General features: G+C 35.2%; 1 protein-coding gene across 2 annotated transcripts in view; it reads left to right on the top strand.

Moving 5' to 3' along the window:
• Positions 1-20,911, top strand: part of LOC137654987 (major facilitator superfamily domain-containing protein 6-like) — a 40,525-nt gene extending 19,614 nt beyond the window's left edge. For both annotated transcript variants that reach the window (XM_068388885.1, XM_068388893.1), the window contains exons 7-11: positions 1,873-2,037; positions 3,902-4,076; positions 5,906-6,145; positions 19,896-20,054; positions 20,375-20,911. In XM_068388885.1, coding sequence (XP_068244986.1) covers positions 1,873-2,037; positions 3,902-4,076; positions 5,906-6,145; positions 19,896-20,054; positions 20,375-20,454 — 819 coding nt within the window. In that variant the 3' untranslated portion in view covers positions 20,455-20,911. The remainder of the gene's footprint in view (positions 1-1,872; positions 2,038-3,901; positions 4,077-5,905; positions 6,146-19,895; positions 20,055-20,374) is intronic.
• The last annotated feature ends 330 nt before the right edge of the window (positions 20,912-21,241 follow it).

Genomic DNA, 21,241 nt, shown 5'->3' with positions numbered 1-21,241 from the left:
ATTCCTACTTTATCGAACACAATTGTACTTGGCATCGAGTTATTTAAATATAGACACTTCATAAGACCATTTACTAACGTTAAAATGTTAAATATCTTGTATATTCAGAGACGTACAAGTCTCAAAATATATTACAATCTCATAAATACATATTCTATATATAATGTTATTCATTCACTAAGACAAACTAAAGAACATTAGAACTATATTACCAAAGGCCTGTCAGTTAATTTTTCGAGATTTTAACATTTTCTTTTGAAAAAAAGATATTGTCCGCATGAATCAGAACATTCAAACCCGATTCTTTGAATTCAAAGAACGTTGTATAATTTATCCATTCTAAGCATTCTTGAAACGGAATGTCTTTTCTGTAATAGAAAGTTTTTCTATGTAAAGTTACAACAAAGAAAATTATAACAAAATATCCATTCATATTGATGTTTGTGATAACAAATTAGCCTAGCCACAAACTATGATTAACCAGGGAAATAAATTTTATCCGAGTAAGTAATGGCAATTCTGTCCCATTTGCAAAGCAGCTGGGATTTGCATGCAGGTTTTCTATCAATAACTTGAAAGGTAAGAATTCTAGATCAACACTGAACAGTATTCCTTTCAGCTTAATGCTCAAGTACGAATATCTTATATTAATTAGAAATCTATTATAAAATCTATGAACTTAGGGTTTCATTTCACAAACTGTTTTTTCTATTAAATGAAAAACTAAAATTTCACAAACCTACAAAATTACCGACTTATAAGTTTCAAGACAACACAGGTGTTCTGAATATCAACGCAATCATTCAATGGATAAACCCCAGTTTTCTGGAAGAATATTTCCCGAATTGGTTTAAAAACAAATTAAATCAGACCCATCAACACAAAAGTCTAAAATTTACCTATGCCATGTGGTCTACCTTAGTTCTTGTGAACTTGTCAAGATTATTGAAAACAGAATCCCTATATTTTCAATCACATTAAGAAAAATTACATCAGGTTATATATCATAAAGTACAACCATGAAGGGAAATTAAAGGAAAAGGACGTGATAGATTAAAACCTAATTAAAACATTTTGAAATCAAACTACAACTTTGTGGACATTCTCGTAATAATAAAACAGCATTAAAGCAAGAATAAGAAAACAAATTAAAATCTTCTAATGAAATGTCAGTAAAATATAAAGGTATACTCTGAAAATGTGACGTGCAAATCTTGTTTCTTTGTACATTTCATGACTTGCATTTTTAATAAGTCGAACTCTCTGGCCTCATCTAAATTATATGTAGATAAACTACTCTTCCAAACTCCTACATAATTAGATATGCTACTCAATCTATTTCCTACATAGCTTAGCATTTTTCTATTACAGCATAGATTTCCTTTCTGCACCAAATCAATTTCTCGCTATAATTACAAAAAATTATTGATATGCAGCTTTAAAAATATGTGGTTACCCTAGACCCCGGACAACTGAAATGTGGTAGCTTTAAGGGAGTTATCATTAATAGCCATGTATTTATTTTTAAAAAAAACTATTATCTCTTGTAAAACTGCAGGTCACATGGATAAACATACATAACTATATCCATTGCAAACCAGAAAATTCCGACAAAACCACAACATGAAAACTACTTCATTCCTGACAGAATAATGCAGTAGTAATGTAAATGTAATGAAGCTAGTGTACTAATTAATTTATAATCTTCCCAAAAGTATTGACTTTTATAATCAAATCATCAACGATTATAAAAGCCCAAACAAAGTTTTGACGATACAATTTACCTCAAATTAATTGCAACCAGACAGGTCTGTCCCATCTAAGCTAATCTTTTCAGTTACAGGAGTGTTATAGTTTTAAAACTATTTTCAGGGCATGCAGGAGCCAGACTACGCTCCAGCCTACGCGATGGCTGTGGTTTTCCTGACAATAGATTTGATGGTTGTGGGGCGTATGAAATTCAATATTACGCCGATTAAAATGGACCCTAAGAAGGTTAGAGGGATTTTCAAGATACCTGCAGTCCTTCTTGTTCTGGTAAGAAAAAATACCGTGTATCTTCTAAAAAAATGAATGTACTTCTTTTTAATTTAGATCCACCATGTCGCTCCCATTACAAATCTTCCACTCTTCAATAAAAAAGGCTTCTTAGCTCAATCTGATATAGCGGTCATGATAATTTTATGAAAATGAAAATTTTCCTTTATTCAAGGTTCCTCGTGCTTCTTAAACTCTCAAAAGCATATGTTCATAAAATGAGAAATCTGCATTCCTCTTGCATTATGAATTTTCATAACTCAAAAATCCATTCTCTCCAATATAAAAAGGCAAAGGGTAAACTATTTGACCAAGGGAAATTATTGTCAATTAATCCTATTCTAATTAACCAAGTGTTATTCTGGCTATACTCAGATTCACCATACTTCCCTCCTATAAGATAAAGTTACAAGTTGGATAATCATCTCTCGGCTATATTCAGAACTATTCTCAAACATTTATAATTTTCTCTCATTTGGTGATTAGACCAAACTTTACAAATTTAAAACAATTCTCTGACCCATTTGAATTAAATTTTATTAAAATAAAAAGAGACACATATGATTCTCGTCTACATTACTATAATTTCAGCAATCTTCGCAATTTACTATAGCAATGATTCCCAATCGTACATAGAAAGCATTTCTTTTAATCTATAGAGACTTATCATTCACAAAATCAGCATCGCTTTTCCTTTGGGGATCTCGTAATTAGATCAAATTCCATACCATTCAATCTGATTACTTTACATTTATAAATTTTGGTTATATAGCAAAGGGCTGGGGACTGTAAAGCCATTCACAACCTAAGTGCAACACGGTGAAAGACCAGCAACTGCACTACGAGGTAAAATTTATAAGAGGTTAGAAAAACAGGAAGGAAGGAAGGAAGATCCAGGAAAGCAGTTAAAGTAGAAGGATATAAAGCAAGTGCATCTAGCTTCCGAAGGAGCACTACAAAGGCCCTAAAGTAATGCCTACTGTGCGAGGTGAACTGATGGCACTACCCTCTCGTGGGGTGCTACCATCCAATTCTTAGATTATTTTCGAAGGAAAAACTCAACTTAATTTCTTTTTTGTGCCAATACCTTAAGTGTCCAAGTTACTTTGAGATTTAATTAAACAAATCTCCCTAGTTTAAATTTCTAACGGGCATTTAATAATCGGAATGCATTCTTAAATACCACAAATCCTCCTGTACGTTATTAAAGCTAAAAGCTGCAGCGATTTTTTCTCTTTCCTCTGGAGTACTGCTCTTAGTCTTTTAGTGCTCCCCATTTAATTTCTTTCTTTGATGAAACCATTTGATCGAGGAATTATCCAGGTCTTAAATTGTTCTTTGGCAGACCCTCCATGCCACAAGATAATTTTGCTCTCTCACTTATACTCGTATAATCACTATTTCGGTCACAACTCCAATGACCTCACGAAAATTCTTTTACTCCGAGGCAGCATAACCCAACCAACCAGGGCACCTTTTCTTATATCAATTGCGGGAACATCAGTAGACCATAGATTGCATAGGTCACTTGTCTTTCTTTTTCCATTCAACATACAAATATGGAATTTTCTTCTAAATATAACCTTTTCTTTTAAGAGGCAGATGTTACTTTCCTTCTCTTTTTTTTTCTTTAGACCTTGATTAGAAGGGTAGTGGGTTTCATTGGATATTTTAAAAAATTTTTAATATTTTTCTTTTCTTCTCATAAATACAGTATGTTTAATTTAGCAAGGCTTTCAGTGACACAGTACTCTCCTTCAAATCAAGCTCGAGCAATTTGCATACTTATATTCTACCTTTATGGTAATTATCATTGTTGTTTTCTAAACACTATTCATGGCTTTCCTTTTTCTTACATCAACAGATTACAACAGTGGTGGCTGGTGCTTCATGTGGAATGATTTGGACCTTTCAACTTCTCCTCGTAGAGGATGTGGCAAAGATGTGGCAATCAGACTTCCCCTTTACAAAACTTTTGCAAGGAATTCTTGTATTTGTGCAATGTATATTGAGTGAGATGCCATTCTTTTATCTAGCAGGTAAAGTACTATATTTTACTATTTACTTGCATATCTTTTAGCTTTCAAAACATGACAGAACCACATGTTTTGGTATGAAGGGGATCAGTTATACATTTACCAAAAAGAATTATCTTCCTAAAGGGATGAGATATAGACACAAATTATGCAAAACTTCATATCACTTATACATTATTCAGCTTCCGTCTCTTATTACACGATACTATTGGAGTTGGATTCTTCCATTTTTCTAATTCCTGCCTATTTAGTGCTTTGTACAAGGCAGTTTGTCTTTAATTAAGCATTCTGGTGTCTATCTAATCATCTTCAAATCTAGTCATTCTGTTGACATCATGCAAGATAAGTTAGTTTTATGGTTTTCCCGTAACAACCTTTATTCAATCTTCTACCAGTTACAATTCCTAAAAAAAATAAAAGGTCCACACTACTCTATTTACATATCAGTACTGCACAACTCTGCTCTTGAAAAAGTATCCCAGCCATTGTGGCCAGTGATCCCAAAAGTTTGCTTCGCACTTCCATAGATCTTACATGATCTATATAGGGAAAATCAGAGGAGTAGAACTACAATGCATGTTTGCCAATCATGAAAGCATACCAGTGGGTAGCTTTCAAATACTAATATGCATGAAAAGCTATCTGAAAAATTCATTCCAGGCTTATCAAAAACTTAGCCATCTTTCCTCAGCCATCTAATTCTTTATAACTTTCCAACCTTCCCTCAGGCTTGCCTAAAGTCAGACCAGAGTTGATGCCACACAGGATTAAATAAGAAATCCTGAACTTAAAACTCATTTTTCCCACACACACACAAAAAAAAAAATACTTCAAACTTCTAAAAGATTTCATTCGTTAAAGACTTCATTCGTTTACTATTCTTCAACTACTTAGTTTTCTTTTGCTTATATTGTTGTCCTATCTAAACACCCCTTTCAATGACTGCAAACCAAACTTCGGCACCATCTACAGATTATCCCACCACTCCTACTCTACTTTAGTCACTCCTGAACTTTGTTTTATATCTGGTTAATTTTTAGCCATGTTGATTATGTTGACCTCACATGCAATTCCCTCCCTAACCTTTTTTTTATTAGTAAAAAGAAAACTATTTTGTTTTTTCCTACTGTTCTTCTAATCCCCTCCCCCTCTTCATGTCTTACTTCAATTTCAAGAATTCTGATTTGAATGGGTTTCAGATTCTGGAAGAACCATCCCATCAATGCCTTGCAAGACTTCTAGACTAAATAGCCTTATATCAAGATGAGGGCTGATTCAAACATGAATGTTTCAATTCTTTTGAGAGTTCCTATAAAAATAACTAAATTTACAGGGGCCAATGACTAATTATGTATTTAACAATAATTTTTCAAATTAATGACCATTACCTTAAGACTAACTTTCCCTTCATTCCCTGAAAACTTGAAATAGACAAACAAATTCTAAAGTAAAGCTTCATAAAAACTGGGGAACATGATCCTAGAAAGCCTACCTCATATTATGATGTCTCCCACCCCAGGAAGAAACAGGATAGTTTTTTTTCTTTTTTTTTTTTTGTAAATGGATAATGTTCCATTCATAACGTAACAACTTAATTCAAGGAAACAGTCCAAATATATGAAAAACTTTTACTTCATTGACTTCAAGAGATACAACTTTCACTCACTTCTTTCCTGGTAGCTACTATACAATATGCCCTACTTTCATACCATAATTGAAATTTACCTTTTACATTGAAACTAATGTTCAAAATCATCTAAATTAATGTGTATAAAATAATAAATTAATAAAACAAAAATTTACAAATTCTGATAAGTAATGATTATCCACAGGTCACATCATAGCAAAAATTGGTCACTTCTATTCCTTCTTTTTGGCACTTATTGCATTCTGCATCCGGCTATGCCTTTACTATACAGTGACCAATCCCTGGTGGTTTATGCCAATAGAATTATTCCACGGGATGTCATTTGGCCTTGCATATGCCTCCATGGCCTCATATGCCAACAGCATCACTCCCAAAGGAGCAGAAGCAACAACTCAAGCTATCTTTGGAGCAGCTTTCTTTGGAGGTAAGTACATTATTCTTGTTTAGTAATCATCATGCTAATGTCTTGAGACTTGAAATTAACATCTTATAATCCGTTAATATATCCTTTCAGATCATTAAGCACTAAATTAGCTTATAAAAGCCTAGTAGTCTCATAATGCAAAAGCTTTCACTTCATAATCAAAATGCTGTAAACTGGGGCGTTTGACCAATATATGTCTTATAGATATGGGGACCAAGCAATCACACAAAAATTACGTGGTTCCCAGGCCATTAAAAATCCATGAGTTAAATAGGTTTTGACAATTTACATTTACAGTTATTAGAAACGAAAATGTGCATACCTCTATCAGGAAGAAATAATTTTATGGTAGACAAACCACAATTGAAACATAAATGTTATGGATCTCTTAAAGATGGTGAGGTTGCCTCAGGACATCATGAGAGCATTTTCAATTGTTAGAAAGCTCTGGCTTGAGAGATGTTACACAATGAACTCAAGGGGGAAGACTATTTGAAATAATACCCATTGTAAGTCTTTGCTTTTTCTATCAATGGGATATTTTCTTTCAGCTGTATTGTGGTTATCTTTCTTCATTTCATCCATGTTGGAGCTTCTCCAACCACTAAAATTGTAGTTCTGTTTAAGATTGAAAAAGAAGTAGGCAAACAATATTTGTGATCAGCATCTCGAAAGATAGGTCAACACCCAACACAGTACCAGATTTGAAGCCAACTACAAATATTAATACAACTTATTTCATGTTCTGAATCATACTCTTAAAAGCATTAGTCTGACTACACTCATCAATCAATTCTTTTTAAAAGCACTTGAAATATTTACAATAGTTCACACACTGTAACTTCCAAGAAGGGATTACTGAGATCTCACATGGCATTATATTACTAACAGGCATAATAATTGCATGTTTTAATTAATTATAACACCTATTACTCTAAAAGAAATAGATTTTGGAATTTGTGGGTAATCTGTATATTAGGAAAAATTGGCCTTATTTTCAATTGAGAGGCAATGGACTCTAGAAGTCTCCGTAACCACATCTAACTTTCCAATAGCAAAAATCGGAAAGGAAGTTCTGGAGGATACTCAACTGTACCTAATAAAACAGTTACAATTTTAAAGATCTAAAACCGCAGTGGCAATTTTAATCCTAGAATTGCTCTTAAAAACTTTGGTTTATGAGATGAGTAGAATAGAGAGACTGTATTTATAGGTTCATTTTGGACAGGTAACTGCTTATATCACCTAAAAAATAGTTGTAGTCAGCTGCCAATGTAATGCTGGAAATGGATTTTAGCAGGTCTAAGGACTTCATGCACTTGGCTTTGAGGTTACATAAGTCTGAGGTCCAAGAAAGTTTATTATAATCTGTCTCCTTACCTACAGATTCAATTATATGACCAACTAATTTATATTAGGTAATGGCCTACAAACCTAATAAGAAAAATTTCAGAGACCATGCTCTTCATCTATTCGCTTTTCTGTGCAACACCTTTGTTGGTAGCTTGACGTTTGCACATATAGCCTTCTGTTGTGCCCAGCACCAATAAACACCAACCTCTCAGCCCTATACTGTTCTGTGTTTTGTTGCATCCTGTATTACAAGTGACTGTGATAGCATTATCCATGTATATACAGTATAACACAGGTATTTCACCAAGCAATTATGTGCTGTGAAAACATGGCCCTTAGATTCATTAAAAGAGAACTATGTATTTACCCAAATGCTAAAATGGCTCATCAGGTACTGTCCCTTGTGAGAAAATGGAAAGTTTTAATTTATTTGAGAAAGAGAAGAGGTCTTTAGTTTAAGTTAAACATAAGTATGGGATGATCTGATCTATGATTTGGGAATTCTTGAGAAGAGAAATTAAATACAGTAAAGGCAGCCATGGCCCCTTCCACTCCTAGGAAGTACGTTGGCCAGGGCACCAGCCACCCATTGAGATACTAGTGCTATTGAATTATTGGATCCTTTGACTGGCCAGACAGTAATACATTGGATCCCTCTCTCGGGTTACAACTCATTTTTTTTTCTGCCTACACATACACCGAATAGTCTTGCCTATTATTTACACATTCTCGTCTTTCCTCATACACCTGACAACACTGAAATTACCAAGCACTTCTTTCCTCAAGGAGATAATTACTGTATTGTAATTGTTCAGTGGCTACTTTCCTCTTGGTAAGGGTAGAAGAGACTCTTTAGTTATGGTAAGCAGCTGTTCTCGGAGAAGAACACTACAAAATCAAACCACTGTTCTCTTGTCTTGGGTAGAGCTATAGCCTCTGTACCATGGTCTTCCACTGTCTTGGGTTAGAGTTCTCTTGCTTGAGGTTACACTCGGGCACACTATTTTAACTTATTTTTTTTTTTCTTGTTTTTTAAATGGTGTGTTGGGCTGGCTTGATAAAATGGCCATGGATGCCTAGTGGTTTATCATGAGGTTGTCTTTCCCTTATCTGATTCTTTTTTTTTTTTTCAAAACATCTTTACTGTCCTCCTTTCAGCCGAAGTGGCTATCCTGGTGGGTCTTTACCCTTGTGTTGTGTATTGGCTCCTCCATGTTGACCAGTTGTTCCCTACTCTTTTTCTATAGTCTATGGGTTTGATCAATCAGTTTACTTTTTACTTTTGTTCATATTGTTTTTGTTATCATTCTTGTTAATTTGGTTTTTAAGTAAGAAGTATAATTTTTATTACCATTAATTCTTATGCTCTCTAGAGACATTGAGCAAAATCCGGGACCAGTATGTCCTAGATTTCATCAATGTCGTCTATGTATTGCAATAATCATGGTCTGTATACAAATATTCAAAGCCTTACTGTTGCTTCCAAACAATACGATATTCTTTCATGCTCAGAAACTTTGGTTTCTAAATATGTGGTACTTATCTGAACTCCTTATAAGTGGTTTTAAGAAGCCAATAATGTTGAAACGCGATTCTATCCCAAGGGCCAGGGAAATGGCGGTGTATATTAGGACTGAATACCCTGCTTCTCATAAGTCTTGCCATGAATGTGGCAGGCATAACGGCTTCTATTTGTGTTCGACCTACCGGAATCCAGACACGGATGATTCTATCTTAAATTGTTTTCTTACCGTTATGGTTAAGATACAAGAAGATGATAGAAAGACCTCTTTTGTCTTTGTTGGTGATTTCAATGCTCACCATAGGGAGTGGTTAAATTCTGTTTCTCCTACCGATCACCATAGTTTAAGAGTTTTAGACTTTGCCTCTGAATCAGGCTGTGAGCAAATCATAAGTGAAGCTACTCACAGGTCTTGTAATTGCTTGGACCTCAAATACGCCGACTCCCCTAGTGTTATAACAAGTAAGGTTGGTTCTCCAGTTGGGACATAAGATCATGCCTTGATTTCATTAGTATTGAACACTCATGTAAGATTTATATGCAATCTCAAGCAGACTAGAATGGGATTTTGCATGATCTTTTGGGCTTGAACTGGCCACAATTGTATAGTAGTGTTGATCCTGTAATCCCTTTGAATGGGAATCTAGTCAACATTATTGATAGGTGTATCCCTTCCCGTGTGTTAAGGTACAGAGGGAAGGACTTACCATGGTTCAATGATGATTGTAGACATGTTTATTTAGAGAAGCAGGAGGCCTATCATCTTTGGAAGGGGAATAGATCAGATTTGAACTGGAATAACTATACTCAACTTAGAGCTTTAGCTCAGAGACTTTATGCTTTAACTGAAAAGGAATACAATTTAACAATAAAAGAAACCCTTTCTGGTACAACCCAGGAGCATAAGTGGTGGACTATACAACCCAGGAGCATAAGTGGTGGACTACCATTAAATCTGCATTCTTTGGTGTAGATGCAACAGTTCCCCCTTTACTTAAACCAGATGGCTCTGTCACTTACTGTCCTAAGGAAAAGGCAACCCTTTTGGCAGATGTGTTTGGCAGTAAGCAGAGTAATGAAAAACTCGAACATCCTCATTCCTGTTTTCCTGGGGCTAAATTAACTAGTTTAGCTTTTCGATCTTGTGAAATCAAAGCTCTCTTGATGGACCTTGAGGCTTATGGAGGTGTAGACCCAAATGATATTTTTCCTTTGTTTTTTTATAAAGACTGTAGACTTCTTAGCTCCAAAATTATCTGTTATTTTGCACAAGTTAGCAAGAAGAGCTTTTAGCACTTATTGGAGAATTGGTAATGTTACTCCAATATATAAATGTGTTTGTGGTAGCACAGGTCCAACTGATTACTGCCCAATTTCCTTAACTCCCATATTATCTAAAGTTTCCAAACGTCTTTTGGCTAAATGTCTTGATAGGTTTGCTGAATTTAATCACCTGTTCCCTATTTTGCAATTTGGTTTTTGTAATGGCCTTGGAGCATGTGATGTCCTTACAATATCCAATACTGTACAGAAATCCCTTGATTGTGGTCAGGAAGTTTGTATGATTGGCCTTGATTTTAGTGCTGCCTTTGACCGTGTTAATCATGAAGCCCTTGTTTTCAAATTCAAACAGTTGGGAGTAGGTGGGTTTCTTAGTATTATTATTGAATTTTTAAGTAATAGATTGCAAAGAGTTGTTGTTGATGGGCACCATAGTGAGTATAGGAATGTGATATCTGGTGTTCCTCAGAGTAGTGTTCCCGGCCCATTACTTTTCATACTATATACACATGGCATGTGGTTTGGCCTAGAAAACAAGCTTGTTGCATATGCAGGTGATGCTACACTCTTTGCATCAATTCAATCTTCTGAATGTAGATCTGGGGTTGCTGATTCCTTTAATAGAGATCTAGCTAAAATTAGTGCATGGAGCAAATTATGGGGTATGAAGTTGAATCCTACTAAAACTCAAAGTATGATTGTCAGTAGGTCAAGGATAGTGGCTCCTCAACATTTGGATCTCAGCAGTGATATTGTTTCTTTAACTTTGTATGACTTAAAATTTTACGTGTAATTCTCGACAGCAAAATTAATTTCAAGAAACACATTAGGTTTGTGTCTTCTTCAATTGCACAAAAAATGGCTTATTGAGAAAGTCTTTTAAGATCTTTGGTGATCAACCTTTTCTGAAGAATTGTTTCAATTTTTTCATTCAACCTTATTTTGAGTAACGTTCTCCTGTCTGGTCTTCAGCTGCTGATTCTCATCTTAATTTGTTGGACAGGAACTTACGGTCTATTAAATTTCTTATTCCTGATCTAGGTTTTAATCTCTGCACCGTCGTTCAATTAGTTCATTATGAATGTTGCATAAGATTTTTCCTAATTCTGACCATCCTTTACATTCAAATCTTCCCGGACAGATCCATCCTGTTCGTAGTACTAGGGATGCAGTTAATTCTAATAGTCAAGCCTTCTCCATCATGAAGCTCAATACTACACAGTACTCTGGAAGTTTTATTCCAGCTGTGACCAAATTATGGAATGATCTCCCTAATCAGGAAGTTGAATTACTAGAACTTCAAAAGTTTAAACTTGCAAGGAAATGATTTTATGTTGAACAGGCTGACATAGGTCCTTTTATATTTTGTATATGAAATATGTTTTAATGTTATCAATTACTTATTATATCGTTTATTTATTTCCTAATATCCTTTCCTCACTGAGCTATTGTTCCCTGTTGGAGCCCTTGGGCTTATAGCATCTTTCTTCTCCAACTAGGGTTGTAGTAGGATGGCCAGGGCATCAGCCACCCATTGAGATACTACTGCTAGAGGGTTATTGGATCCTTTGACTGGCCAGAAAGTAATACATCGAATACTTCTCTCTGGTTACGGCTCATTTTTTCTTTGCCTACACATACACCGAATAATCGGGCTTATTCTTTACACATTCTCGTCTTTCCTCATACAATTAACAACACTGAGATTACCAAACACTACTTCTTCAATCAAGGGGCTAATTACAGCACTGTAATTGTTCAGTGGCTACTTTCCTCTTGGTAAGGGTAGAAGCGACTCTAGCTATGGTGAGTAGCTCTTCTAAAAGATGGACGCTTCAAAATCAAACCATTGTTCCCTAGTCTTGGGTAGTGCCATAGCCTCTGTACCATAGTCTTCCACTGTCTTGGGTTAGAGTTCTCTTGTTTGAGGGTACACTTGAGCACACAGTTCTATCTTATATATATATATATATATATATATATATATATATATATATATATATATTCCTCTTGTTTTTTTGTAGTGGTGTGCTGGGAAGGCTTAATAGAAAAGCCATGGATGTCTGGTGGTTTATCAAGAAGTTGTCTTTTCCTTATCTGATTCTTTTTCTTTTCAAAAACATCCTTACTGTCCTATCTTCAGTTGAAGTGGCTATCCTGAAGGGTATTTAGCCCTGCATGGTATATCGGCTCCTCCATGTTGGCCAGTTTCCAACTTCTTTTTCTATAGTCTATGGGTTTGATCAATCACTTTATTTATGTTTCTGTACATATTGTTCTTGTTATCATATTGGTTCCTTTGGTTTTTAGGTATGATGTATCTTTTTTATCACCATTAATTCTTATGCTTTCTGGAGACATTGAGCAAAATCCGGGACCAGTACGTCCTAGATTTCGTCAATGTTGTCTACTGTATTGTAATATTCATGGTCTTCATGCAAATATTCAAGACTTTACAGTTGCATCCAGACAGTATGATATTCTTTTGTTCTCAGAAACTTTGGCCTCCAATATGAGGCACTCATCTGAGCTCCTTATAACTGGTTTTGAGAAGCCAATTATGTTGAAGCGTGATGCCATCCCTAGGGCCAGGGGAATGGCAGTGTATATTAGGACTGAATACCCTGCTTCTCATCAGTCCTGCTATGAATGTGGATGTCATGAGATTCAGGTAATAAAAGTTTGTGGCAGGCATAACAACTTCTAATTGTGTTCGATCAACCGGAATCCTGACATGGATGATTCTATCTTCAATTGTCTTCTTACCATTATGGTTAAGATACAAGAAGATGATAGAAAGACCTCTTTTGTCTTTGTTTGTGATTTCAATGCTCAACATATGGAGTGGTTAAATTCTGTTTCTCCTACCGATCACCATGGCTTAAGAGCTTTAGACTTTGCCTCTGAATCAGGCTGTGAGCAAATTATAAGTGAAGCTACTCACAGGTATGGTAACTGCTTGGCCCTTGTATACACCAACTCCCCTAGCGTTATAACAAGTAAGGTTGGTTCTCCAGTTGGGACATCTGATCATGCCTTGATTTCATTAGAAGTGAAGACTGAGCAGCCTGTCCCTAATGTATCTTACTCATGTAAGAATTATATGAAATCTCAAGTAGACTGGAATGGGATTTTGCATGATCTTTTGGGCTTAAATTGCCCACAATTATATAGTAGGATTTTTCATGATCTTTTGGGCTTAAATTGGCCACAATTATATAGTAGTGTTGATCCTGTAATCCCTTTGAATGATAGGCATATTCAGTTTCATGTACAAAGGTACCGAGTGAAGGACAAACCATGGTTCAATGATGATTGTAGATGTGCTTATTTGGAGAGGCAGGAGGCCTATCATCTTTGGAAAGGTAATAAATCAGATTTGACCTGAACTATACTAAGCTTAGAGCTTTTGCTCAGAGACTTTATGCTTCAACTGAAAAAGAATACCATTTAGCAATAAAAGAAACCCTTTCTGGTACAACCCAGGAGCATAAGTGGTTGACTACCATTAAATCTGAACTCTTTGGTGTAAATGCAACAGTTCCCCCTTTAGATAAACAACATGGCTCTGTAACTCACTGTTCAAAGGAAAAGGCAACCCTTTTGGCAGATGTGTTTGACAACAAGCAGAGTAATGAGAAACTCGAACTTCCTCATTCCTGTTTTCCTGAGGCTAAACTAACTAGTTTAGCTTTTCAATCTTGTGAAATTAAAACTCTCTTGATGGACCTTGATTTATATGGAGGTGTTGATCCAAATGGTATTTTCCCTTTGGTTTTTATAAAGACTGCAGAATTCTTAGCTCCAAAGTTATCTGCTATTGTGCGCAGGTTAGCGAGAAGAAGAGCTTTTAGCACTTGTTGGAGAATTGGTAATGTTACTCCACTATGTAAATGTGTTTGTGGTAGCTCAAGTCCATCTGATTTCCGTCCAATTTCCATAACTCTCATATTATCTATAGTTTTTTAATGTCTTTTGGCAAAACGTCTTAATAGGTTTGCTGAAGGTGATCATCTGTTCCCTAGTTGGCAATTTGGTTTTCGTAAGCGCTTTGGAGCATGTGATGCCCTTCTTACAATCTCCAATGCTGTACAGAAATCCCTTGATTATGGTCTGGAAGTTCGTATGATTGGCTTTGATTGTAGTGCTTCCTTTGACCGTGTTCATCATGAGTCACTTGCTTTCAAATTCAAACAGTTGGGAGTGGGTGGGTCGTTTCTTAGCATCATTACTGAATTTTCAAGTAATAGATTGCAAAGAGTCGTTGTTGATGGGCACCATAGTGAGTATAGGAATGTGATATCGGGTGTTCCTCAGGGTAGTGTTCTTGGCCCATTACTTTTCATACTATATACTCATGATATGTGGTTTGGTCTAGAAAACAAGCTTGTTGCATATGCAGATGATGCTACACTCTTTGTATCAATTTAATCTCCTGAATGTAGATCTGGGGTTGCTGAATCCCTTAATAGAGATCTAGCTAAAATTAGTGCAAGGAGCAAATTATGGGGTATGAAGTTGAATCCTAACAAAACTCAAAGTATGATTGTAAGTAGGTCAAGGACCGTGGCTCCTCAACCTTCGGATCTCAGCATTGATAATGTTTCTTTAACTTTGTATGACTTGAAATTTTAGGTGTGATTCTCGACAGCAAATTTACTTTTGAGAAACACATTAGGTTTGTGTCTTCTTCAATTGCATAAAAAAAAAGTTGGCTTATTGAGAAAGTCTTTCAAGATTTTTGGTGATCAATTTATTCTGAAGTTTTTTAATCCTTTCATTTTACCTTGTTTCGAGTATTGTTCTCCTATCTAGTCTTCAGTTGCTGATTCTCATCTTAATTTGTTGGACAGGAACTTACGGTCTATTAAATTTCTTATTTCTAATCTAGATAATCTCTGACACCATCGCTCAATTAGTTCATTACGCAAGTTGCATAAGATTTTTTATAATTCTGACCATCCTTTACGTTCAGATCTTCCCGGACAGTTCCACCCTGTTCGTAATACTAGGTATGCAGTTAATTCTAATAGTCAGGCCTTCTCCATCATGAGGCTCAAAACTACAAAGTACTCTCGACGTTATATTCCAGCAGTGACCAAGTTGTAGAATGATCTTCCTAATTAAGTAGTTGAATCAGTAGAACTTCAAAAGTTCAAACTCGCAGCAAATGTTTTTATGTTGAACAGGTTTTCATAGGTACTTTTATAGTTTATAAATCAAATATATGTTTAAGGTTGTTAATGTTTTTGAAATATCTTTTTTTAATTTTCATTAATTCTTATATCGTTTATCTATTTCCTTATTTCCTTTCCGCACTGGACTATTTTTCCCTGTTGGAGCCCTTGGGCTTATAGCATCTTGCTTTTCCAGCTAGGGTTGTAGCTTGTTTAGTAATAATAATAATAATAACAGGAATAATAATAATAATAATCATAATAATAATAATAATATCTGTGTAATGGTGACACAATTTAAATAAAGATTTATAGATAAAAAACACGATTTACTCCCATGTCAATGTCCTAACTCTTAATCTATACCATGCAGCATACATAGTTACTGGAATTTTCAAGATCTCAAAGGTTATTTCAAGTAGTGGCTGAGGGATTAGGATTCCATACTTTCTTTTCATCATTCTTTTCATATCGACTACTGTAAATTTTGGCATTATAATCCATTCAGAAATTTACATCTGAGTTTGATTGAAAGTTTTATTGTGTAAGCATCCAACTCTCTTCCCTTGCAACCTCTCCATTTTTTACATAATTACTCTCGTCTGGAGTTTTGGTCTCATTTAAAAGATCTCCCTTACCTAATGAGAATATTTTGGTTATCAACTTCTTGGTATCTTTATAAAACGGCAAATTTCTAAAATATCTAAGTCTTCGTACCTATCTTCCACTGACAAAGTCCAACATCTGTTGAATGATACTTGCACATATAACTTCATTTTTCTCATATTCTTTAATCCTCTTTCTAGGGCTTCCCTCCTATATTCAGACTCTGACTGATTATCATCATTATTATTATTATTATTATTATTATTATTATTATTATTAGTAGTAGTAGTAGTAGTAGTAGTAGTAGTAGTAGTAGTAGTAGTAGTAGTAGTAGTAGTAGTATCAAAACTGGAACCCTAGCTGGAAAAGCAAAATGCTATATGTCAAAAGTCTCCAGCAGGAGAAGCAGCCCATGAAATAGAGAAGTATCAAGTAATTACTACAGGTATATATGAGAAATAATAAGTTACAAAATATAATGAAGATCAGTAGCAACATGAAATAAACAAGTCCTACAGAACTATGAAGAAAGTCTTATGTCAACCAGTTAAACAGAAGAGCATTAGCAACAAGTTTGAACTTATGAAGTTCCACCAGACCAACAGCCAATTAGGAAGATTATTCCATAATCTAGTAATGGCTATCGCAAAAACTTCTAGAATACCAAGTAGCATGAGGTTTATGATGGAGATGGTAATCCTGTTAGAATTAACTGCATGCCTTGTGCTACATACCAGAGGGCACAGTCTGTGGAGATCTAAATACATATGACAATCAGAATTATGAAAGGTATCATGCAAAATGCCCAAAGAATTAACTGAATAACAGTGCTAGAGATTAATATTCAAATCAGAGATAAGGAATATAATAGACTACAGATTCTGTCCAACAAATTAAAACGAGTGTCAGTAGCTGAAGACCAGACATGAGTAAAATATTCAAAACATAGTAGAATGAAAAAATTCGAATATTTTCTAAGGATTGATCACCAATAAATATTAAAAGGCTCTCTTAATATGCCAATCACTTTGTGGATTTCATGAAGAAATAAATACAATGTATTTTTCAAAAGTAGATTTGCAATCAGGAATCACACCCAAGATTTTAAATGTGCTTTATATACTTCAAGAGAAATTGTTAATGAAAATATCTGGATTTTGAGGAATCACTATCCTTGACCTACTCACAATCATACTTTCAGTTTTTTAAGGTTCTACTCAATCCTCCAATATTGCATCAGGTGCTAATTTTAGATAGATCTTTATTAATGTACATGTATATATTCAGGAGATGGAATTTATGTCAAGAAAGTAGTATTATCTACTGGAAGGCGAACCTTCCAGTCGTCCAAGTTGCTTCCTAAACAACCACTGGAACAAAGCCAAAGCTTGTTACTGAGATCTGACAATCTCGTGGCCAGTAACTTCGGGGAGTGTTTGTCATCAACTGCTCCTGTCCATCCGCCGAAGCAGGGGAGACGTCAGGGAAAGCAGAAGATGAGGAACCGGAGCTTGAGTGTCCACACACACCCAACCGCAGGACCTCCTGTAGCTTTTCCTTTGACGGAGAACCCATCAACCCCAAGAAGGGCTACCGCAGACGATCGTCGTCGTCCGAAAGTCGCCCGCAGAGAACTCTCTCACTGACGCTCTAGGGGAGGCAGTGGGAGGAGACCCCACACGAGGTTGTCCTAGAGATACATGGGCGCTACTCGTACTCGACCATTCCCCTGAGGAAGCCGGTTGAGCAGACTCAGAATGAAGAGATCGAGCCGTAGGAGAAAGAAGCCGGGTCTTCTTGCCCTTCGAAGTTGACCTTGAAGGTGAAGAATCCCTCTTAGACTTCTTACATCTACCAAATCTCACTCACTGGGAGGGCGACCACTCCCGACACATACTACAAGAAGACTCCACGAGTGACCTCGGCATGAAGGGCAGAGACCAAGGGGATCAGTCTACTCTGAGGACATGAAGGTGCCGCTTCGACGCCCTTCCAAGCCCAGACAAACCCACATGATCGATCCTCACGGGCAATCACACATCTAAAGAGAAAGAAAAAGAAATAAGTTCCAGCCAGTTAAGGTTAACGGAAGAGTGAGACACATTTACACTCTACCAAGCCGAAATAAAAAGGGACAGATAGTCACCAGTATTGGTGGGAGTGGAGGGGGGGGGGGTAAACACAACCTCGCTAACCCCCCCCCCCCCCCCCAATTAGCGGTGGGTAGTTAAACCCTATTTAACTTTTAGTTTCGATTAGTTTTCAGCTGCACCGAAATAACAAAGCAATATTAAGGGGACTGTCTGCCAAGGTGTTTTGACATACCAACTTTCAGAAATTGAAAATAGTCTTATTGCTTCAATGTATACATAAAAATATCGTACATGCTCTTCAGAAGTTTCAGCCAATTATCTTTACAAATAATGAAGATATAGCAGTCTTTAAATGATGACATGATCCTTACTGCATCGTCTGCCTGACTAAGTTTGATACAATCGATTTTGTGTGTTTATTTTTGCATATACCGGTATATAGCGATTTTTCTCACTTATGATTCGAAATCTTGTACGTCAGAAATGGAAGGCATTGGTAGAGGATAGGTGAGCTAAAACTACGAGCTAGGAGAACAGCAGGCAGAGTTTCCAAAGACGTATAGAAGTTATAATGCATGTGTTTGTTTACTTGCAGTTCGTATGTACATTGTGTTTTCATAACGTTCTCAGGAACTTTATAGCAAGGCCAATGTTACCTAAGGTCATAGAAAGAACGAAAAGTGAGCAGAGAACAAGAAAAAAGAACCAAGAAGAGAGGGAAACATGAATAAGAGTACACAGCTGAAACATGCCAACTAAAACACTGGCAACAATGAGAGATCGCTGGCAACTCATGACATCCTTATGCTGAGTGTAATAGTAAATTTTGGGTTTAAATACCTCGTTTAGGGTGCGTTTATGTAGGAATAAACAATAAAAGTTATCATAATAATGTTACCTTGATTTCTTTAAGAAAAGAAGCGAAAATTTGCTGCAAATATTTGGGAGCTCATAACTCAAAACATACTTATTCACACTTAGGTACATTTTTCTCACTTATTTATTGTTTGATTTTAGATAAAAAGATATTGAAAAGGGGAGTAAAAATCCCAAAATTTTGTGAGACAGAATTTTTATTTTCTTTTTACTTTCTTTTTCACGATTATTTTGTGTCTGGACAAGGAAAGAAATAAAAATTCATAAAAAAAGGAAAATCAAAATTACAGAATTTTTCGGTTTATAAAGTAGTTTTTATGGTATAAGTTTCAATACAATTGGTGTCATATTAACGGAGAAAAATGTACCTAATTATTTTTTAAATCATGGTTTTTGCTAATAAATCAAAGAATTTTTTATCAAATGACTTGAAATTTTCATATGATGAAGGTATTATATATGTCTAAAACATATATAGAAATGGTGTATTTTGGATCATTAGAAAAAAAAATTTGGCTATTAATATATCTTTGTTCTTTCTTCTTTACCTATTCTTCATTGAAAAGCCAAAAAAAAAAAAAAATGACACCCAAAGCAGCAGTAAATACAGTTTTCTCCTTTCACTGGGAGAAGCTTTAATCAGTTGTATTATAAAGCTCAGTTATCACTGCAATCCCAAAGCTTAAATAATTCTGAATGGTATATGATCAGACAGAATAGACATTTGCTTTGGACAGATGTTAACTAGTCGTTTTCAATTAATCAAATAAAACAAAATTATTCTCAATAGAAGTTTATCTTTTCCTAATATCATATTTCAAACACTCTTTTTTTTATTTCAGGTACTGGTGTTGGTGGACTTTTAGGGGGTTGGCTATTTACAATAATGACTGGCTGGGAAGCTTTCCTGACAGCAGGAATTGCAAATGGAGTATATGCTTTAATATTTCTTGCATCTCATTTGCTAATTTCTATATCCACAACCAAAGAGCATATAAGAGGTAATGAATTTCATTTTGCAAGATGTTTTGTCATATGTCATTTGAAATTCTAACACATTCACACCTTATGATACTGATAATACTTTTGCAATAATAGTGCAGAATAGTATATAAGGAATAAAATAAATTCTATAAATTTAATGCCTAATAAAAAACTATGGGAATTTAACAACTCTGCACAACATTACAAATTACAGGCAATTTGGTGTTATATCCATAAATTTCAAATTTATCTATTATCATTAGCATGTATTCAATAAAATGAACAATGTCAAATATAAAAAAAAAATAATAATTTAATTACTTATTTCCATTTGCAGGAAGGAAAGATCAAAACACTAATGAATTAGCAGCTGAGGAAGAAATGGAAAAGCTTCAAGGAGTTAACACAATCACTTGATGAAAAGATATTGTTTTTTTATTCTACTTATTCTACAAAAGTTCATTTTTTTAGGAGAAGAGTTACTTGAAATCAACTAATATTTCTTGTAACATGCTGTCCTTGAAGGTGATATAAAGACAACAGGAACGACTTTCTTGAAAACAGACAATTCATTCCATTCTTTTACATACTACAAGAAGAATATGGGATGATGATCTACATAGAAGAAATGCCATAACAGTACTGTCTTTATAAAAAAAAAAAATCCAAAGTACAGTATGCTCAATATTTGCACCTTATATTTCTTACTTGCTGAATAAAGAGATTGCCTGCCTTATATAAAAGGTAACTGTTCAAGAAACGGTATTTAAGAGCTATCTGTAAACAAAACATGGATCTCATACAATGCAATTCATCTGAATGTTATTCATAATATGTACATATATTATTTATAACCTTTACTTAATAAAATAAAACTAGCTAATTATGGAACTTTTGCTTCACCTCTTAAACTCAAATCTTCCTACATTCATATCGGTCACTAGTCATTTGTAAAAACATGACAAATTTGGAATGTGTATTTTTTCTAGCAATACAAACCTAGAGCTCTTTACGTACGAGTATTATTTCGGTGATAGCTGAAACTAACCGTTAAAGGTGTTGAGAGGTGTAACTACCTTCGGCTACTTAGAAGAGGAGGTAGTGGGGTAGACCAGGACCACGCTCATACCAGTACTAGTAAACAGCCATCACTTTCCAATTACAACAGGACTTCCAGGGGAAGGTGATGGCGGACCAGTATGTG

This window comes from Palaemon carinicauda, chromosome 1 (assembly GCF_036898095.1).
Source record: "Palaemon carinicauda isolate YSFRI2023 chromosome 1, ASM3689809v2, whole genome shotgun sequence".
Classification (NCBI taxonomy): Eukaryota; Metazoa; Arthropoda; class Malacostraca; order Decapoda; family Palaemonidae; genus Palaemon; species Palaemon carinicauda.
This window is presented reverse-complemented; position numbering and strand designations above follow the sequence as displayed.